Source organism: Lupinus angustifolius, chromosome LG05, assembly GCF_001865875.1.
Source record: "Lupinus angustifolius cultivar Tanjil chromosome LG05, LupAngTanjil_v1.0, whole genome shotgun sequence".
Lineage (NCBI taxonomy): Eukaryota > Viridiplantae > Streptophyta > Magnoliopsida > Fabales > Fabaceae > Lupinus > Lupinus angustifolius.
Genome location: NC_032013.1, coordinates 24,657,350 through 24,678,001, shown reverse-complemented (window position 1 = coordinate 24,678,001; position 20,652 = coordinate 24,657,350). Strand labels below are relative to the sequence as shown.

The following is a 20,652-nucleotide window of genomic DNA, read 5'->3' as shown; positions in this document are numbered from 1 at the left end:
ATATATTATACTTTGTATATTATGCCTCGTGACTTGTGAATATCAACTTAAATGAGTTGATTTATTTATGAATTATTGGAACTCCTCTCATTAGATATTTGATCAAGTTGGTTTATTTGGTTAAACAAAATTTGAAATTAGAGTAAAATATTTAAATGAATAAAGTTTGAACTTTGTAGGTGACCAATAACTCATGCATATGTGTATTATTAATAGAATGTAATGACATAAAGTTATGAGTTTCTATATAATGGTAATGAACAGAAAATTATTTTTTGTTTATATTTTTATGCTATTTGTGTTATAATTGAACAATAGGACAAAAAACATTTTACTTTTTCCTAGTGGTCTTCTAATGTGTAATTAAGGGCGCATCTTTATTAACAAAATAAATGCAATTTTCAATTAGAAAACTTAATATTCGACTTCTAAAAAATACAACATTTTCTAATATTATTTTTATAAATTAAATATCCCATATTATATTTTTAATTTTTTTTTCTTCAAATCTATAACAATCTCATTTTATATTCCATTCAGCAAAATACCTTTATCATCAAGCTAGTTTTTTAGATAGAAAAAAGTACCCTTACTATAACTAGTAAAGTATTCATTCCTATTTTTAGTTTTTACATTGAATTCCACTTTGTAATTTGCATCAAAATTCAAAAGTGAAGATTTTAGAATTGTACTTTTTTTACGTGCTCAGCAAACTTAGACCCGAATCATTTTCAAGGAAAGATGCTTTTTTTTCTCTATCTCTTCATGGCCTGACATAAAAGTTTGACTAGGGCGCTGGAAGAATAGGACTTTGCAAAGAGGAATTTTAGGATGTTCATACAAAAATGACATCTACATGTTACTTAGAGAGTGTCATTTTTCACACTAATGTCGGGATAACAAATCAATATATTAGAATGTAAAATATGAGAGAAGTTTTTATGGAAGAAAGCATGATAAATTAGGTGTAGTAAGATGATAAATTTGCTTTGTTTTTTTGTCTTTTAAATATTACTTTTTCTTCGTATTACATATCAAAATCGATTTTTGAAGATAACCTACTAACTATTTAAATTATGTGTACGAGAATGAATAAGATAATACGAAACATGTTTTTCAACGTGTCTCTCCTTATAAGCTTGAGAAAACATATGATGAATTATTTTGAATCCATGCAAAATTATGTTTTGATACATGAAATCGAGTTCCAACGATGAATCATATTAAAGTCATTAATAATAAAAAGAATAGCTCAACCACTCAACAAACAAATAGTAGGTAGCTAACTTTTCTCAAATGAGAACATCATCCACCAAACTATTTTATAATAAGAGATTATTTGTGAGTTGTATTTTAGACGAGGAATGAATAAAAGGGAAAGGATCATAGCATGAATTATACTTTTGCATCTTTCTCTTTTTATTATTTCAGTGTATAACTAACTCCAAATAAATAGAACCTCTCAAGAAGGAAAATCCCAAATTTAAATAGTTACTTGAGAAACAAGTTAATGTTTTTCAAGATTCTTTGGTTGGACTAGTGTGATTAACACTAGTGGGAATGAAATAAAAAATGAACTCATTTTTTTTGTTTCTCGCATGTATCTTCGCACCGGAGGCAATTCTGTTCGAGCTGGGAATCAAACACCACATGTATGTAGGGCTAACTCTCTCAATAGACATTTTTTCCATCCACAAAATTCGAATCTGGATTCTTGCTTAAGGGGGAATCAAACATCTACCACTTGAACTAACTTCAATTTGTAAATGAACTCATCTAGACATGAAACATCACATTTTCATCATTTATTAAAATTATTAAATGAAAGAAAAGCCATAATCTCATAAGGTGAGGTTATAAATAGTATACTTATTCATCTGAATCTCTTCATACACAAACAACAACAACAATAATAACTTCTTCATATTTGAAATCTCTCTTCTTCTTCTTCTTCTTCGATTCAATCAATGGCGAACATCGTTAGCATCAAAGCTAGACAGATTTTCGATAGTCGTGGCAATCCAACCGTTGAGGTTACCTTCATTATTTCATATCTATAATAACATTATTCGGATTTTGATTATATAATTTTGATTCAAAATTGAATTTCATGATTCATATATATACATAGGTGGATTTGACATGCTCGGATGGTACTTTTGCTAGAGCTGCTGTTCCAAGTGGTGCTTCCACTGGTATTCCTTTCTTTCTCTCTTTTACCAACTAACTGCTTTTTCATTCAATCATTTTAATTATGTTTCGACTGTAATATATATATGCATTGTCGGCTTAACATTTATATCATTTACCATTCATTTGTATTAGTTTTGTAAAAAGTCTAAAATTAAAAATGAATATCTATGAATGAGTCACATTTCTTTGTCTTATGCTTTCAATATTCTAAAATATTTCGAGATTTATTATTTTTTTAGATTTACAGCTGCTAACTCATACTCTTATATCTATTCTACCTTTTTATTTATTGTTATATTAATATAGATAAAAATATGTTAATAGCTAGATAAATAAATATTATTATTCTTATATTTATAATGATGAGGAGGATCCGTTAAATTGCAGCAACTCTCAGTACATATAAAATAAATTTAATCAAACCAATGTTGGATTGAAAGTTGTGATCAAATTTCACAAAAAAATCATACAATTGTTTAGTTATCCATTTATGTATATAGATTAAGATTAACGTAATATTTATCTTTGAAATATAGGAAATTTGAAGCTATTGATTATATATTAGTTGATGTTCAATTTTTCTCAAAATTAAGACAAAGGATCTAAATGTTATATGATTATTAATCAACCATAATCTATATTTTAACTTGATCTAAACAGATATTTCTCTATAATAATTCATGCTAACTTTTAAAACAATAATTCTCTATTTAATTTATTTTTAATGCTAGTTTTATTATGGTTTACATATAATTAATATATATACAATTATAACATGGTTGTGTTATAATTTTTAAAATCACTATATTCTCATATTTGTGTTGTATTTAGCTTGCTTACTCTTGATTAGTTTGAATGTTTAATGAAATGTTTTGTTTATTGTTTTTTTATAAATATTATAGGTATTTATGAGGCACTTGAATTAAGAGATGGAGGATCTGATTACCTTGGAAAGGGTGTATCAAAGGTAATTCTCATTCATTGTTATTCTGTATAGTGCTATTGGTTTTCATGTTGAATGATTTTTGAGTCTATTATTCTTACCTGTAGGCTGTTGAGAATGTGAATACAATTATTGCCCCTGCATTGATTGGCCAGGTTGGTTAAATTCATTTTTACACTAGTATCTCATGTCAGGAAACAAAATTTCACTCAAGTTAGGATTTGTTAACTATGCCTTTAATATTGTAGCTCTGTGTATCCGAATTTGTAAAGTTAATTTTACATCTCATGCTAAATTATAAGATCTATTTTCTTAGCTTCTGTTTTGATCTAATTTTTTTGGTTGATTTTGGAATGGGGAACAGGATCCAACTCAGCAGACAGCTATTGATAACATAATGGTTCAAAAGCTTGATGGAACTGTTAATGAATGGGGTTGGTGCAAGCAAAAGGTGTGCTTAGCATACTATGCTTGTAAACTTGCATTTTGAAAGTGATTAGTATAATTGTCTAATGCATTTGATGCTGTTTCAGCTTGGGGCAAATGCCATATTGGCAGTGTCTCTTGCAGTTTGCAAAGCTGGTGCTAGTGTCCTGAAAATCCCTCTTTACAAGGTATTTATGCATGAACTGTGGTGCTTAATTATGTTAAATTGAAGCTTTTCAGTGGCATTCCATGTTGTATAGATTGCTGTTTTTGGGTGTTATAATTTTCAACTACAGAAGCTATATTTTAGTTTAATTTTTCCTTAAATAAATACATACGGAGTTATAATAATATGTTGAAACTGGTGTAAATCAAAATCATTCTTAGTTTCTCACACCAATGAAGAACTTTAACATTTCATGCTTATAATTATAAATTGTATACCAATCCTGGATTGTTTTCTAGTCCATCAAGGTATATAAAAAATTTGTATAAAATGTGACTTTAAAATCAAGTAAAATATTTACTACTTTGCTGAACAAGCTCAACATGATAACTGGGTATAAATTGCTTAAAATCATTTTTTGCAATGAATTGTTAATTAAATTGTGCAAGTGTGCCAATTCTTTGTTTTTATATAGACCTGACTTCATTTCGGCTGTTTTTTGATGCAGCATATCGCAAATCTTGCAGGCAACAAGAAGTTGGTTTTGCCTGTTCCTGCTTTCAATGTCATTAATGGTGGATCACATGCAGGAAACAAACTTGCTATGCAGGTAAGCCTTCAAAGACTCTGCTTCTTCTGTTTGTGTTTGTTTGAGAGGGAGTGAATGATAATGCACAATGAGTTTCTGATACATTGTATATGCAGGAGTTTATGATTCTCCCCGTGGGAGCTTCCACTTTCAAGGAAGCCATGAAGATGGGTGTGGAAGTTTATCATAATTTAAAGGTCAGCTCATATGTGATATTCATTTAACTCTTCCTGTTATCTCATATGTGTTTTCTAAATTTCCAATTTTTCAAACCAATATAATGCCATAGTGGACACATTTTCATTACAGTTAAGTTGTGGTTTTTAGTAATAAGTGGTTGCTTTTACTGGAAACCTAGAATGTATGAAAGTTTTGTGTATCATGGCATGTTAGGGTCTATCCGTGTGTAGTTAGACTGTATGCTTCTATCGCCTGTCGGTTTTCCAACTCGTTTGTTGAGATTTACTACCGTGTTTTAATTAACTATTAATTGTGGGTTCCGGTAATGTCATTTCAGTCTGTGATTAAGAAGAAATACGGTCAGGATGCAGTAAATGTTGGTGATGAAGGTGGCTTTGCTCCTAACATTCAGGTCAATGGTGGCTTTTAAATCCTTGTTTCATTTTGTTTATTGAATCTGTGTATGCTCATCTTTTTAGCCTGTTACTGATTATCTCTTTTGAGTGTTCAGGAAAACAAAGAAGGTTTGGAATTGCTGAAATCGGCCATTGCCAAAGCTGGTTACACTGACAAAGTTAGCCATTTCCCCTTATCAAAATTATACCATGGCTTTTCAGATGTACCCATTTAAAAGGTTTTGACTCTATTTATTATGTTCTTAGGTTGTCATTGGAATGGATGTTGCTGCATCTGAATTCTACACATCAGACAAAAAATATGATCTGAACTTCAAGGAAGATGTAAGCTCTCTATTATTTTAAATCTCTTGGTGAATGGGATACTAATTGAATTACAATCTAGTATTGCTGATTGTATTGGCAAACATGTGCAAATGTTTGTTTCTAAGAAGGCTCAATAACTTGGTGTCTCCTAATGTTTTTACTTGGTAGTATTCATTTATACATTAGAGTGTAAATGGACTATTATCCATGAAAAAGCTAGTTGCTAAGAAGGATTGAAAGTTTGATTATATCTTACCCAACTGCTTGGTAGTATTCATTTTACATATATGACCAAACCTTTTATGTTTTTTTAAATCAAGCAATATAATTGATTACATGTATGGATTATTTATTTCATGGCATTTGTTGTTTGAATTACAGAACAATGATGGCTCACAGAAGATCTCTGGCGATGCTTTGAAAGATCTCTACAAATCATTTGTGACAGAGTACCCAATTGTTTCGATCGAAGATCCTTTTGACCAGGATGACTGGGAGCACTATTCTAAGCTAACTGGCGAGGTTGGAACGAACGTGCAAATTGTTGGAGACGATCTCTTGGTTACCAACCCCAAGGTTAGCCAGATCGGTCAAACAAAACATTCCCCTTTCTCTTTAGTTTTTACCCAGTTTTAAGACACTGGAAGAGTTTATCTTTGACTAGTGTTTTTGCATTCTTGTCCACAGAGGGTTCAGAAGGCAATTGATTCAAAATCATGCAATGCTCTTCTTCTCAAGGTACTTGCATTCTACTCATGAAACCCTTTTTTTATCATTAGTGTTCAAGTAGATGCTTATGTGTACACATTGTCACAAACCTAAACCAACCAGGTCAATCAAATTGGATCCGTAACCGAAAGTATCGAAGCTGTCAAGATGTCCAAAAGAGCTGGATGGGGTGTAATGGCCAGTCACCGGAGGTTCGACAACTGTGAAATATTGTAACTGTATAAGATTATTAACAATTCAATTATTCTATATATTGACATGGATCTTATAATTTGGTTGCAGTGGAGAAACTGAGGACACATTTATTGCTGATCTTTCTGTTGGTTTGTCAACGGTATTACCTTGTTTCATTACAACTCTTTATGTTACTCCCAATTCAATTTTGTTGCTGTTAAATTGATGATATTTCTGGTCATTTTCTATTGAACAGGGTCAAATTAAGACCGGAGCTCCATGCAGGTCAGAGCGTCTCGCTAAATATAACCAGGTTAGTGTTTTCTGTTAAATCTAATTCCATTTGGAATAGTAGCCGACTTCACCTAGTGTGATTAAGGCTCGGCTGGTGTTGTATCTAAATGTTCGGAATACAATACACTACAGCTGTTGAGAATTGAAGAGGAACTTGGTGATGAAGCAGTGTATGCTGGAGCAAACTTCCGTACCCCAGTTGAACCCTACTAAAGTTTTGAAGTGGGAAAACAGCACTTGAGTTGAGGAATCAGATTTGGCTTTGGGGTTTTAGTTTTGTGATGAATAAGTTAACAGTCACAACTTAGAACTTTAGTCTTGTTAAAAAGACTTTTCCAATAATTCTTGTTTTTGATTTATAGGGTCATGCCCTATATTTAAAAGGGTGTTTAATCATATTTAGCTACTTAAAGCTTACTTGATGAGGTGACTTATTTAATAAATTACAAGTATATAAAAGTCTATATTTAATAAACTAATTGGTGTTTCGTGAGACTATGATTAATTATAAGATTCTTAACTACCTTATTTTACATAAAGAATAAACTATTTGGTTGTGTTTAGTAGTAACACTTCGTTAATAACTTACTAGTTAATAAGCTCATGTATGATAAATTGATTGAGATAACTTATGAGTATAAGCTTAAACTTTATTTCATTTACTCTTATCATTTAATCTTACACAACATATTCTAGCTTATTAGCTCCTAGTTTTCCACTCCAAGCTTATAACGTTTTAATCATGTAGACTGTTATTTTCAAATTTTTTATTCTTAACTTATAAGGTTGTAGTTACCATAAGCTCCAAATTGACATATAAACTTTCATCTCCAAAATAAAAAATGCAGGCTGTGGGGTTCGAACCCACGCGCATTTCAAATGCAGAAGATCTTAAGTCTTCCCCCTTAACCACTCGGGCAAACCTGCAACACGTTGTATAGGAGGACATGATAAAACTATATATATATATATATATCTATATCTCTTTGAAATACATTTTAAACATCCATCTCATATGCACAAATTTAAACACGTGAACCACAAAGGGTGTGTGTATGAATCCCATCCAGTTTGGTAAGGATGCTTAAGCAAGTGCATGAAACTGACCCACACAATATTTATTGGTCCATGAAATCAGCACAAAAAAGACAATCATACAAGTAATCCTAAATACATAAGTTTTATCTCAATCACTCAGACACATCAACAAAGTAACTGTGAACTATTGCGTACTTCACAACAATGTAAAAGAAACTAGGATATGTTGTATGAGAGATGTTTCTGGGGAAATAGTATTACGCTATTTGGGAACATTATATCTTTTTTAGTAAAGGAAAAATCGTTAAAGCTATAGATTTATATCAATTGGTGGGTTATTCTAGCTTAATCAAAAGTCTTGAGTTTGAGTTCCTGAAAATGTGAAGTGTTACAATGCATTTACATTGTCAATTTATAACCTATTTTCTCATGTTATTTAAGGGCTGGGAAATCAAGAGAATTCTGCATCACTGTGTAATCTATTACTCTCTTTACCCTCTTATTTCAATACTGAAGAATCTAGTAACAAGAGTTGTATTCATGGTTAGCAAAGGTGGCATTGTGATTTGTGAGATGTACGCCACCAAAGCATTGTAGTAAATCATTGAGCACTATAACATTAGAAAAAATAAAGAGAGCACTATAACTTTAGAAAAAATAAACGGAGCATTATAACAAAGCAAATGTTAAAGTTAAAATCCCTTTTCCTTTTTTCCTTCTTTTTGTAATATGTATGTTACAACAAAAACTCCCTTGGGAGTGGTATAAAAAATAAAAAAGAAAGAAGATAAACATGATTTGTCTATAGAGAATTAATAAGCCACAGACAGTGAAAGAATAATTTGAATACCCATATATATATATATATGCTCAGAATGTTATGTTATATAACCTATACCTTTCAAAGAAATTATGGAACATTGGCTACAGTGAAAGAATAATTTGAATACCCATGTTACATCCACTTAGTCATTTGGATCCATTTCCTCATCTTGTTGATCCCAGAGTGGAGTCTGATCACTTTTGGCACCATCTTTGTTAGATTCATTAACAAAATCATTACTTTCATAATCTGGCTGTGAGTCCTCTTCCGATTTGACCCCTTCTTTCGCTAATGAACCTACCTGTATCCATTTCGGGCACTGGTCTTCGTCTCCATATAGAAACCGGCCATCCTTGCCTCTGACAGGATTACTAGCAACGTCTGCAGAAGCTATTCTACAAGAGCATTCTGGAAGTGGATGTGAAAGGAATATTGCTGGCTTTGACAAGAGAGATTGCCTTATGAGGCCTTCTTCACTCAAACTTTTGTTCAGATGTTCCTGCACTAAAGTTGTCCAATTATGTTTTGGGTGGTATAAATTTTCTCGAGTGATGTTGAAAAGTTCCACAACTTTTTTCCTGTCAAAGACCAGATAAAACCATGTCACAATAAAAAAGGGTAGCTCAGTTCACAAGTCTCTCACTTAATAGTATCTGAGGAGGGTAGATGTACGCAGTCTTATCCCTAGGTTATTTTCAAGATTTGAATTTGTGATATCACTAAGCAATAACCTTACCGTTGCGCCAAGCCCACCATAAAATGTAAAATTTAGGGATATATTCAATAAATAACTTGAACAGAGAGATTTTGATTACTAATTAAAAATAAAAGCAGCAAATAGATTTCCAGTGAAGCAGGATGTTTAGAATTAAAACATGATGAAAGGAAGGCTATCATGCTCTTCTTTTCAGATATAGAGTACAGACTACAATCAAAATGCATATATGTGGAAATGAGGGCATATCAGGCAAGCATTTAATTATTAACTTGAATGAATGAAATGTAAAAAAAATTGTGCAATATGTGCCAAAGCATATCTACGCATGTCTGAGGTCTGCTATGTAGTATTGTCTGTAATGATTTCCAATTTTTCAAATCTGGCACGCATGGATGTTTAGAAGAGAACATAAAAAAGTTGTTAGATAAATATTCAACACATGTCGTGCCACCTTTGTTGAAAGCATTGCTAGATGTAAGGAAATTGCATGCTTCTGATGAAAAATATATATCATACCTCCTTTATGAATATCAACAAATTAGTTCCAACTCTGAAGTGTATTTTACCTGTCTGGTCGGTATGTTCTAAAGGAAGCAGTCTCATACAGTCGATGTCCCATGACTAGACTTGAAAAATCTGGCCATCCATTATTATCATTGTTAAATCCAGGAATGAAGGCATCTGCTTCCAAAGAAACAATGTAATCAAGTGCATCCCAAAGTAACCTGTGCGCTTGCATCCTCAGATCCATAGGTGAAGGATCAGGTTCTGTCGGAGTCTCAGTGATCCAACCATACCAGCCTTCTTTTTCATGTTGGTAAATTGGTCTCTCTGGAGGTGGAGGAAGAGGCCGAGGCCGAGGACCAGCCCTCTTCCATTCTTCTTTAAGTTCTTCCTCACTTTTTGAAGGAGGTGGTCGAAAAATATTTTGAGGAAGAGGTATCTCAGGTCCAAGCAAGTCAGACAGCTCTTTCTCACTGCATAAGGAAGTACGATCCACAGTGTTAGTAAACATGGCCCGCAGAGGAATTAAAATGCGTTGACCTCCAAATGTTTCAGAGCCAGCCAAGTAAATGATTGTTTTGGAAGAATAACCCATCACCCGAAGGAGAATTCCAACCTGAAAAAGTTTCAAAAACAATGAACCAACATCTAACCTCTCTAGGCAAAGTTTGGAAATTCCAAAAGGCAATCCATACTTATCCACAAAACTAGAAGCCATGTTCCCTATGAATCATGTAATTGCCAAATTGGTTGACCTAAGCAGAAGCTGAGATCCGACATAGCACATACATATTATAGACTAGTTTGCTGCTAAATTGGGCCCAGTTGTCTATAATTATATCCGCGCTCTAAAAAAGATCACAAAGAACATATTTTATCCTGTCATTGGACAACAAACTCTAGATTCTGATACTGTATAGATAGGATGCTGAAAAATGTTGAATGATTGTTAGACATTTCTGTTGTTAGCAAGGAAATTATGAAGACGAGTAGCATAAATGTCTAACCTTTGACTATGTAGAGTGGCCTTGAAACAGGTATGGGTTGACTTCCTAATCAAACTCCAGATACAATCAAGGAATTCATAAGTCTCAAACTACTTGTGCATGATTTGAATTCCCTATTTCAGTTTTGAAGTTCTTGATTGAAATAAAAAAACAATCCGTCTTTGGGATACAGGTATGGTGCAACGGGTTCATTTCTGTGGTAGAAACTCAACCAAAATAGCGTCGTTTTTTTTCCTTCGTGTTTTCACTTTTCAGGTAGTGTTCCCCACACACACCTCATACAACCCCAATTCGAAACCTTAATTCCCCAATCACGACTGCTGTTGTGTTTCCCATTGAAGACTAAGGGAGGAGTGAAGGGAGAGTGGGTGACAAAATCGCCTCTCCTCTCTGTAAGGGCAACAGCTGACGAAGGAAGAAGTGAAGATACACGAAGGAAGAATGACTGCTGATGGAACTCCCTGTGACTCCCTCTACTGTCTACTCTCAGTAGTTGACAAACACAAAAGTACAACATTGAATGTGCCTTTGTTTTTGCTAAATTGAATTCTCTCTTCTTCCTTTCTCTGCTAGGCGTTAGCTTTAGGCCTCTGTTGTTGGAATTTTTGCTTCAATAATGAATTATTTTATGCAATTTTGTTATGCTTTATCATGTAAATATTAAATTTATTAAAATATATATAGACGATTTGACATAAGGTAGAGGCTCCCATAAGGAAAGTAAATCAAATGGAGGCTAGTTTAATTCCTAGAGGAAGAGGGAGACCGAGAAAAACCATAGACGAAATGATTAAGAAAGACTTGGAGATCAATGTTTTGTCGATGAACATGATTTATGACAGAGCATTATAATGTTGTTCGATTCATGCAGCCGACCCCACGTAGTGGGATAAAGGTTTAGATGTTGTTATATTGACGTAAAGTTGTTGCTTAGTGATCATGAGGTCACATGTTCGAATCCTGGAAACAGCCTCTCCGCTTGCGGAGTAAGGCTACGTACATTTATCCTCCCCGGACCCCACTAAGTGGGAGTCACACGTACTAGGTTATCTTTTAAAATATATATTGAAGCACATGTACTTTAGATTTTAAGAAAATGTTGTACGTAGTACATACCACGTACCTGGTACATACCTGTATTAGTGCAACACAGAATATAACTAAAAATAGCACAAGAAACACATCATCACTATCAAGAAAACCAGTAGTAAAATTTAGCATACCTCTTCGGGCATGAGGGGGCATAGACCTTTATCCCTTTGCAAGTGTGAATCCACAATCAACTCCTCCTTAAGAATTCCTTCCTTTATCATTTGAGCCCTACGGTGCTGTATGAGTTCAGTGTGTACATCCTGAGAAAACAAAACCTTCTCAACAAGATAACCACATGAATAAAAAATGGATGGATGGAGGGGAAAGGAGGAGATGAACATAGACACTTACTAAACAATTACCGATTTCCATTGTACCTAATACTACTTAAAAGAATTTAGAAGAATTGGAACCCTAAACAATATACGCACCCTAGAAGTATAAACAACTTCATCATATTTTGGCAATGATACAAGAGATAAAGCAGGAGCAAACCTGGAAAAGTTCAGCACAACCATTATATGCCAAGGTATCTCTCAATAGTCCAGGATGGTATGCTAAGAAGGGTTGCCCTAACGCTCTTAACCTTAAAAAGACAGAAGAAATATCTTATACCTCAATGAAGAAATGGTAGTGATTTATGGGCATGGCATGCCCACCATAGATAAATGCACATAAAACTCTACTGAGAAGCTAACCTTTAATTGAAAATTTGAAACTAAATTCTCATTTTATTAGTTTGGATAACAAAAACATATGGAAACACGCATTTTAAAGATTTTTTTATTAAAAATACATTTGGCAGTGCTGAAAAACAAGGGAGTCAATTTCTGTGATAACAAAGAAAAATGCAGATCGATTTATTTAATTGAAAAGTAATCATACTTGTTAACCATCTGACGGCCAAGCATTTGAATTTCTGGACGAAATTGAAGGGCATGGAAAGCAATCCTGCATCTTAGCCTCTGAATCTCTGCCATGTTAGATGGGAGAATTGACTGCAAAAATGCATATTGTATATTATCTCAAGTTAACTCTAGCAACTTGGTCAAAAATATGTGCACACAAACAAAGAGTGCAAGGATGGAAAAATCTTAAAGCACGCCAAAAGAAACATACAATTGGAACAGCGAAAACATAACTCGAGGATGCTTTTGAACAGAGGGAAAAGGCATCGAAAGGTTAAAGTGGTAGCAAGAAGCGGAAAGAATTAAGTATCATGTTTAACGTTTTCATAGATAAAAACGTAGCAAATAAAAAAATATGCTCACATCCAACACCCATATTTTGAAAGTAAGAAATCTATGATCAAATTACTAGGAAACAAAGAATCTTAATATAAAGCATTTGATAGAGACATAGAGTTTAAGTCCTCCACTTCTCAAGCATATTTATTAACTTGTTCAGACTTTCCTGATTTACATCAGAATGAACCTAAGCTGGTAGAGCATATGCATGGAAGTCCACGACATGTGAAAAAGAAGATAGGCTACAATAAGATCTGAAGAAGAGGTTACCATAATTATAAATAGGAGCATTATGTTAGGATATTGTATCACATTACATCTATGACTTATATTTTCAGTTTATTATTGTCAGAATCCTCAAGGGAAAATCTTCTACAATTATTTTTTAATTATTTCATTAACCTAAAAAGGAGTCTCTGCCTTATGGTTGAATCACACAGATATCATCGTGTCTCTCGTTACTCTTAAGTTTCAACAATTACATTTAGTCCTCTTTCTCTCTTTTCCTTCGCCTAGCAATAAACCTATAATTGTTTAACATTCTACATAGATGATATTTTATATCTGAAAACTGAAAAATACAAGACAGACGCTTCCTGAAGTAGGCAACAGCATCTACAAGACTGCAGCAATGACTTATAAACTTTAATTGACAATTTAAGAATATAGAAATACCTGCAGAGCTCCACCATTGGCAATAATTAATTCAATAACCTTTGATTTCTTCAGCTTTGGTAAAATTTCTTTTATGTAAAAGTTTGGAGATGCTGAACTTTTGGGTTTAAATGTGGGAAATTCATTTCTTTCTCTCCTTTCCATCAAACTTTCAGGCAGGGTCTTTGCAATGATTACATCATTTTTGAGATATGCTATGAACTCCTCCTCATTATAAACATAGGAAAAGCTCTTGAACTTCAAGCTGAATGGAAATTCAAAAAACACAAATAAATTTGTATATATGCATCACAGCATGAAAATATAAATAGCATAAAATCACAGTACTAATGACTGCAGAAACCTTGCAGAACAAACCTAGTTCCTTTTGAGGGTGTACTTTCTTGAATTTCTGGAATCACAAGAGTTGCATTTAAAAGCCGAGATATGGCAACCAGATCACAGATCTATAAAATCAACAAAACTGCTATTAACTTACAAAACAATAATAGAAAATGACTTGTACACATCTATTGGATCATACCGACGATCTTGTCTTTGCAAACCCACCAAAAACTTTTGCGTAGATGAAACCATTGCTCTGCTCCTTTGGAACTGTGAAGAAAATAAATGCAAACATGAAGTGGAAGATGCAAAGGATGAAAAGATAAATGTATGAAAAATGAAGAATAATAATCTATAATTCAGTAAGGACAGTAACTGTGTTAATTTTGTCAAAGATAAACATCACCAAATCATATCAGCTGGGTTATGTACTTTCTTTTATAGAAGATCAGTTACATATGCTTTTAGACAGACTAGATTCTCCCTCCATCTCATATATTTTGATGTTTTAACTTTTTCATGTTATTCAAACTATTTTGATGTTTTAAAAATCCTATACATATTTATACTTTATTTTCCAACTACACTCTTATTTATTACTCCTATTTTTCACCACATATTTCTTCATTTCTTTTTAATTTGGTTTCCAATGTGGATTAAATGAGGTTATTTTAGACAATTTATATCAAATTTTACATCATTCAATGACTTACTAAATTGCATGTATAACCTTAAACATCAAAAATATGAAACAGATGGAGTAAAGAGCTGAGAAATTTGAGCAAAACTATTACCAGAATAATTACTTCTAGCTTTGGCATAAGGCTGCAATGCTTCCAAAGACTTCACAGAACCCCACAGCTTCTTATTCTTTACATACTGTAGCATCTCAAGCAAACAAAGTCAAAATAACTTAAATGGAACCCAAAGACGAAAACACATAACCATACACATGCAATGGATAAATGCATACTCACAACTTACCGGTCTTAAATCTTGAGGAAGACTAGGCAATACTTTGTACTGCCCTATGTTAACAGCCCAAAATTTTGCCAGAGAGAGATGAATGATGATAGATCCCACAGATAAAACCATTACAGAAAGAACAACCCATTTTATCTTAGTAACAAAGGCCATATCTTGGCTCAGTGAGACTGATTTTTACATCACCAATCCAACTTTGAACTTTCCATAAGTACAAACCTACAATAACGAACATGAACAAAAAATTTGGTTCATCATCAAATAATTATACATACAATAAGTGTTGGAAAATGATGGTTTCAAAGTGTATTTAAAGCACATTAATGGAAGTATCTTGGGGTGTGAAATAAAAAATAAAAACTATCGGTCTCAGGCGTCTCAGACAGTAACTATTATTTCGTGTCATTCAGAATTGTTGCGAGCACAAACAGAGATAAGTATAACATTCTTTTACATCCGCATACTTTCTTCAACTCAATTACCAAATTCTTCATAAACTTTTTTTCTTCAACTCTAATCGCCTAATCTAATTGGCACTAAGATCAATACGCTATTGCTGCAAATAACAGCTACAATGTGGCTCTAGTAATAAATGAATAAGTAAAAGGGAAAATTGCATTGAATGGAAATTCCTCTTACCTGTAACAAAATGAAGCTCGAGATGCCGATTGAAGAACGAACTGATCGCGATTGGAGATAAGCAAATCAGATTTGTCGCGAGTTCGAACCTTCACGGCCGCCGGAAAATGAACCGTGACGGTGAACGATGGACACGACCGGTGGTGTTTGAGACAAACAAAATGTCAATTGCGGTGGTCGGAGGCGTGAAATGGCGGTTACCGATTAGAGAGAGAGAGCGAGATTTGAATGAGAACGAATCTGAAAAATATGAATGTTTAGAGAAGAGGGAGAGCGCGTGCAATTGAGGTACAGAGGTTCTGCGCGTGTGAGTGAGTTGAGATTGAATACGGAAACCGTAACCGTTTTCTGTGTGGAAGGTGCCGCTGCCCCGTGAGCTCAAGGAAGGAAAGGAAGAAAGAGTTCTTCTCCCATGTTGAGTTTTATATATTAGCACTATATAATGTATTATTTATTTTTAATTATCATTCATTTATACTTCTATATTTATTTATACTATTAATAAAGGGAAAACACAAAATAACCACCCATAATAGTGTAATTTATGTTTTCCTATTTTGCCATTAATATTTTTTTATTTCTACTAAAAAAATCATATAATATTATTTTCTTATTTTATCCTTATTATCTTCTTATTTTAAAAGTGTATTTAAAAAATTGAATATTATACCAATTGAATAAATTCAACCGTAAATTTAGCGCAAAAAATTATATTTGAATTTATAAAATACAAACTATACATTACAAACGATAGGAAAGCGGGTTGACAGGCACGAAAGTGCATATCAACACGCTAGTTCTTATAAAAAAATAAGTAATACAAAAGAATAATAAATAATATAATAGAGATAACAATATTGCAGCAGATATAGGTAGTGTGTATTCGTACACACTATTTGGAAGTACATGTGCGGGTGGTAAGTATTCACCGGTACACAATAAATTTTCAATTTAATTATATTTTTATATATTTCACAATAAACAACATATAAAAATAATTATTACTTGAATAATATAATATGTGCATCATAATTTTTTAATATAGTCCAATTGCTAAAATTTATTATGAAATAATACAAAAATAGAAAAAAATATAATGTTAAAATAATACTAAAAAATATAAAATATATAAAATATTTAATTAATTATTTAGTGTATATATATGTGGGTACCCATAGAGAGTGTACTATAATATTGATAGGCTATTTTTGCGGATACATATTTTGGTATTTTGACAATACTTATGGGTTTAATATTTTTGTCATCCTTATGATATAGCAATAGAAATAAATTGTGACTGGTGTACTAATACAAATAGATTGTAGATGATATAGTAATATAAAAGAATTGTGGATAATGGACTGACTATGTATGTATTATTGTATTTTTTATATTGTATTTTCAATGGATTATATCGTATGAAGGACTCGAAACGAGACGAATCGAATCAAACTAAAGCTCAGACAATTCAACTCAAAACTCGACTCAAGTTCGATATAAGTTATTTTTTAGCTCAAGTTCAGCTCAGTTAAAGTTTATGAACTGTTTGGTTAAGCTCGAATTGGTCTATTTGTTCAACTCAAATAATTAATTCATTATTAAGAAATATTGCACAAAATTATATATAGATAGAAAAATGTATATAATGATGATGTAAAAGTTTGATACATTGTCAGTTCATCCACCATTCATTTTTAATTATCGTTGACTTTTTGAAAAAGTAATACAAATAAAAGATAGATTATATGCTGGATGTATAAACATAAAAAATAATATATGAGTGTAGCATAATAAGGATAAATAAAAAATTAGATTATATATATACATATACAAACAACTTATAAATAACAAGCTCAAATTCACTTCATTTATTGAACGTGCTCGATTTTTAGTTTAAGTTCTATACTTTTAATTTATAAACTAAATTTACCAAACTAAGTAACAAGTCGAGTTTTGAATGAGTACTTTTGATTGATTTGGAGTCACAGACTCACACTCATATGTAATGTTTATTTTATTATATCATTCTTCCTTTATCTATGAATAAAAATTTAAAATATTGAAGTATATAGTAATAGAGCACGAGGCACCGATTTTGAATGAGAAAACCCTAAAGAGAGAGAAAAAGCTTGGTCGATCTTCATCAATGGCGGAACATCTAGCATCTATATTCGGCACTGAGAAAGACAGAGTAAACTGTCCATTCTACTTCAAAATCGGAGCTTGTAGACATGGTGATCGTTGTTCAAGACTCCACACGAAACCCACCATTAGTCCTACAATCCTTCTCTCTAACATGTACCAAAGGCCTGATATGAACATCAATGTCAATTTGAATGTTACTGATCCTAATCAACCTCCATTATCTGAACCTCCTCAGTCTCAGTCTTCACTTGACCCTGATAAGGTGCAAGATCACTTTGAGGATTTTTATCAAGATCTCTTTGAGGAGCTTAGTAAGTATGGTCAGATTCAGAGCTTGAATATTTGTGACAATTTGGCTGATCATATGGTAAATTTTCTTCCATTTCATTGTTATGTTATGCTCGTATATTTTGTTTGTTTGAATATATAATAATAAACACTAATTTAGGTATTTGAACAAGAGAATTAGTGTAATTGTGGATACGAGAATGTTGGGTTGGATGAGTAGACATGTTAGAGTTAGACAACATAGGATTAGGAATGGCTGTGTTGAGGAGAAAATTGGGTACGGGGTTCGTCACTTTTTTACATCGCAGTTATATGATTTTATTTAAGATGAATCTGTTACACGTGATTAATGAGAGAATGTGGTAACTGATAATGTAACATGTATTGTAGAAAAAATGGGAGAGTCTCGCATTAGGTTGCTCGGGCATGTGTGGAAAAACTGTAGAAACCTTGTTAAAAAGAGTAGATCAGAAAGAGGGTAGCTCCAATAACTAGAGGTAGAGGGAGACTATGAAAAAATTATGACTTTGTTTGATTCATGTAGTCAACCTTGTGTAGTGGGGAGAAACTTTGTCGTCGTTGTTGTTCGATCATTGAACTTTAACATTGTTTTGTTTTCTTTGCTCAGGTTGGCAATGTTTATGTTCAGTTTAAAGAGGAAGACCATGCTGCCAATGCTCTCATGAATCTCACTGGAAGATTTTACTCAGGTGCTCGTTACTCCTCATTTATACTTAAGGGTTGTTGTACTGTGCAGTCTGTTTTTAGTTCATCTTCGAGGAACCATTTTTCTTTTATTTTGAGTTTATGAGTTCATGTGCTACTCTCTATCATTATTCATGGCTTTGGCCATGTTTCTATTTGTTGCTGCTTGAATTCTGAGCTATTGCAACTGTAAACTAATTGCCTGGCTCTTTATAAATAAGAGAAACACCCAAATTCATTCCGGAGCATACAAACCTCCCAATTTAGTTCCTGGAAATGAAAACTCCGACTTGTTCCCTAAAAATGTCAGTCAAATTAGTAATTTTTAGGGTGAACTTTAGTGACACATTTGGGACTATTTGACCACCATCTGATGTTCCCATAGACCAAATAGAGATTTTTCATTTGTCAAGAACTAAATTGGGGGGCACATTTCTTTCGACAGGTGAACTTAGGTTTTTACTCTAGTAGCAATAATAATGATAAGAAAGCCTTTTTTCAATAAAGATTATTCTCTTTTCCACCCTTTCGTGTATGCAAAGTTAATATTCATATTGGTTTCAGGTCAATAGGTTGGAGATGTTATGCCCAACTGGTTTGGCTTGAACTCCTTATGTTTACCTTACTGTAGCCACCATTGTTCGCCCTTCTTTTTTTCGTGTTGGAGTCTTGGGCTTTATCTGCTGAAATGCATTTTGATCAGGTACCTTGTGATCTGTCGCATGGTAGCTCCTTTTACCATGCACTCTATCTTTCTAATGTCTAACCCTGTCTTTGCTGGTTTTGTGTAGAGTTTTGTATTTGGTTAGGATAGAATTGGGATCCTACCACTCTTAATATGTAGGTGCCCATGGCAATGAGTTTAACTTTTAATTACCATTACTACTGAATATGGTTTTGTTTGGTATGAGTCTATTGTATAATTCATATTTTACACAAGGCTTAATAATCGCTTTAACATGAATATATGTCAGAAAATGAATGCTTCATGGATCAATTTTATTATGATGCTCCCAACCCCCTTCCCCAACTTGTGACATCTGTTATTGTGATCAAACTTCTAACTTAATAGTCTCTCCAGGTCGACCAATCATTGTTGACTTTTCTCCTGTTACCGATTTTCGAGAAGCTACTTGTAGGCAGTATGAGGAGAATGTATGCAACCGAGGCGGTTACTGCAACTTCATGCACCTGAAGAAGATTAGCAGGTAGGTTTTTTAGCTTAGCTCTTCACACTTTCCAAAGATTTTGCATCTATGCTTTGGTTGTTACTGAACTAACCCCTTGCTCTCCTATTGTAGGGAATTGAGAAAGCAATTATTTGGGAGAAACAAGCGATGGAATGACCGTGGTGGAAGCAGAAGTCGGAGTCCTCCAAGGAGTCATGCTTATGAGGAACATTCGCATTCTGGCCGTGGTTCTGGTAGAAGAGATGTTGACAGGTATCATGGCAGTCGTGATAGGAGGCCTAGAAGCCGTAGTCCTCGACGCAGAGAAAAACGAAGTAGGAGTCCTGTGGACAGGAATACTAGACGGGCCAGAGAAAGTAGTGCAGAAAGAAGAGCTAAAATAGAGCAATGGAACAGGGATAAGGAACAAGGAGAATCTGGTAACAAGAATAATACAAATAGCAATGATTATGATGAACAGGGTGCTGAGCAAAATGGTAGGGAATCTGGTGACCATTAGATATAGCATCATCATCATCATAGGGATTTGGTCCAAAATGGAGAAAAAAACTTCAGGGTCGTAAGTTACGTTTTGGAGAGAAAAGGAAAGTTTCAGTGTCATGAAATATATTTGTGAGATATCTCTGAAGCCTTTCATATCTCTTTATTCCCTTCCAAAACTCAACTCGCAAACGGATCATTCTTTACACCTATTTAATTTGGTTTTAGTTATTAGTGTTTGTTTTATTATCTTGCTCTGAATTATCTATTTAGTTATATTACTTTGTAATATGGATCAATGACAGTTTAGTTTTCCCCTTAAAGTGTGATGTTCCTGCACCAATGGAGATTTTTTTTTAAAATGGAAGAAAGTGGGA

The 20,652-nt window shown here is 33.3% G+C and overlaps 3 protein-coding genes and 1 non-coding gene across 4 annotated transcripts; 2 read left to right on the top strand and 2 right to left on the bottom strand.

Annotated features, from left to right (window-relative positions):
- Nucleotides 1,883-6,642, top strand: LOC109348346 (enolase-like). The gene is made up of 17 exons (XM_019588744.1): nucleotides 1,883-2,033; nucleotides 2,132-2,195; nucleotides 3,096-3,160; nucleotides 3,244-3,291; nucleotides 3,501-3,587; nucleotides 3,670-3,750; nucleotides 4,237-4,338; nucleotides 4,434-4,514; nucleotides 4,835-4,909; nucleotides 5,009-5,071; nucleotides 5,160-5,237; nucleotides 5,601-5,795; nucleotides 5,907-5,957; nucleotides 6,051-6,139; nucleotides 6,231-6,282; nucleotides 6,379-6,435; nucleotides 6,549-6,642. The coding sequence occupies exons 1-17, from the start codon at nucleotides 1,968-1,970 to the stop codon at nucleotides 6,627-6,629; spliced, it is 1,335 nt and encodes a 444-aa protein (XP_019444289.1). The 5' UTR covers nucleotides 1,883-1,967; the 3' UTR covers nucleotides 6,630-6,642.
- Nucleotides 7,260-7,343, bottom strand: TRNAL-UAA. Its single transcript has one exon. It is a non-coding gene; the product is annotated as a tRNA-Leu (tRNA).
- LOC109348343 (uncharacterized protein At1g04910-like) lies at nucleotides 8,141-15,852 on the bottom strand. The gene is made up of 11 exons (XM_019588741.1): nucleotides 15,468-15,852; nucleotides 14,829-15,047; nucleotides 14,639-14,723; nucleotides 14,044-14,114; nucleotides 13,878-13,966; nucleotides 13,521-13,764; nucleotides 12,484-12,596; nucleotides 12,094-12,184; nucleotides 11,730-11,858; nucleotides 9,562-10,115; nucleotides 8,141-8,855 (listed from the first exon to the last, which is right to left on the bottom strand). The coding sequence occupies exons 2-11, from the start codon at nucleotides 14,979-14,981 to the stop codon at nucleotides 8,420-8,422; spliced, it is 1,965 nt and encodes a 654-aa protein (XP_019444286.1). The 5' UTR covers nucleotides 14,982-15,047; nucleotides 15,468-15,852; the 3' UTR covers nucleotides 8,141-8,419.
- LOC109348345 (splicing factor U2af small subunit B-like) lies at nucleotides 17,535-20,335 on the top strand. Its single transcript, XM_019588743.1, has 4 exons — nucleotides 17,535-17,979; nucleotides 18,529-18,610; nucleotides 19,687-19,813; nucleotides 19,907-20,335. Exons 1-4 carry the CDS (start codon nucleotides 17,614-17,616, stop codon nucleotides 20,292-20,294), a joined length of 963 nt encoding a protein of 320 aa, XP_019444288.1. The 5' UTR covers nucleotides 17,535-17,613; the 3' UTR covers nucleotides 20,295-20,335.

Excerpts from the sequence above, each read along its gene's own strand:
- LOC109348343 (XM_019588741.1), bottom strand. The coding sequence starts at position 14,981 with ATGGCCTTTGTTACTAAGATAAAATGGGTTGTTCTTTCTGTAATGGTT. Across the intron at positions 14,724-14,828 it reads TTCCTCAAGATTTAAGACCG|TATGTAAAGAATAAGAAGCT; the intron begins GTAAGTTGTGAG and ends GAGATGCTACAG. Across the intron at positions 10,116-11,729 it reads GCCCCCTCATGCCCGAAGAG|GTTGGAATTCTCCTTCGGGT; the intron begins GTATGCTAAATT and ends AAACTTTTTCAG.
- LOC109348345 (XM_019588743.1), top strand. The coding sequence starts at position 17,614 with ATGGCGGAACATCTAGCATCTATATTCGGCACTGAGAAAGACAGAGTA. Across the intron at positions 17,980-18,528 it reads ACAATTTGGCTGATCATATG|GTTGGCAATGTTTATGTTCA; the intron begins GTAAATTTTCTT and ends TTCTTTGCTCAG. Across the intron at positions 18,611-19,686 it reads CACTGGAAGATTTTACTCAG|GTCGACCAATCATTGTTGAC; the intron begins GTGCTCGTTACT and ends TAGTCTCTCCAG.
- LOC109348346 (XM_019588744.1), top strand. The coding sequence starts at position 1,968 with ATGGCGAACATCGTTAGCATCAAAGCTAGACAGATTTTCGATAGTCGT. Across the intron at positions 2,196-3,095 it reads TCCAAGTGGTGCTTCCACTG|GTATTTATGAGGCACTTGAA; the intron begins GTATTCCTTTCT and ends TAAATATTATAG. Across the intron at positions 5,072-5,159 it reads AAGCTGGTTACACTGACAAA|GTTGTCATTGGAATGGATGT; the intron begins GTTAGCCATTTC and ends TTATGTTCTTAG.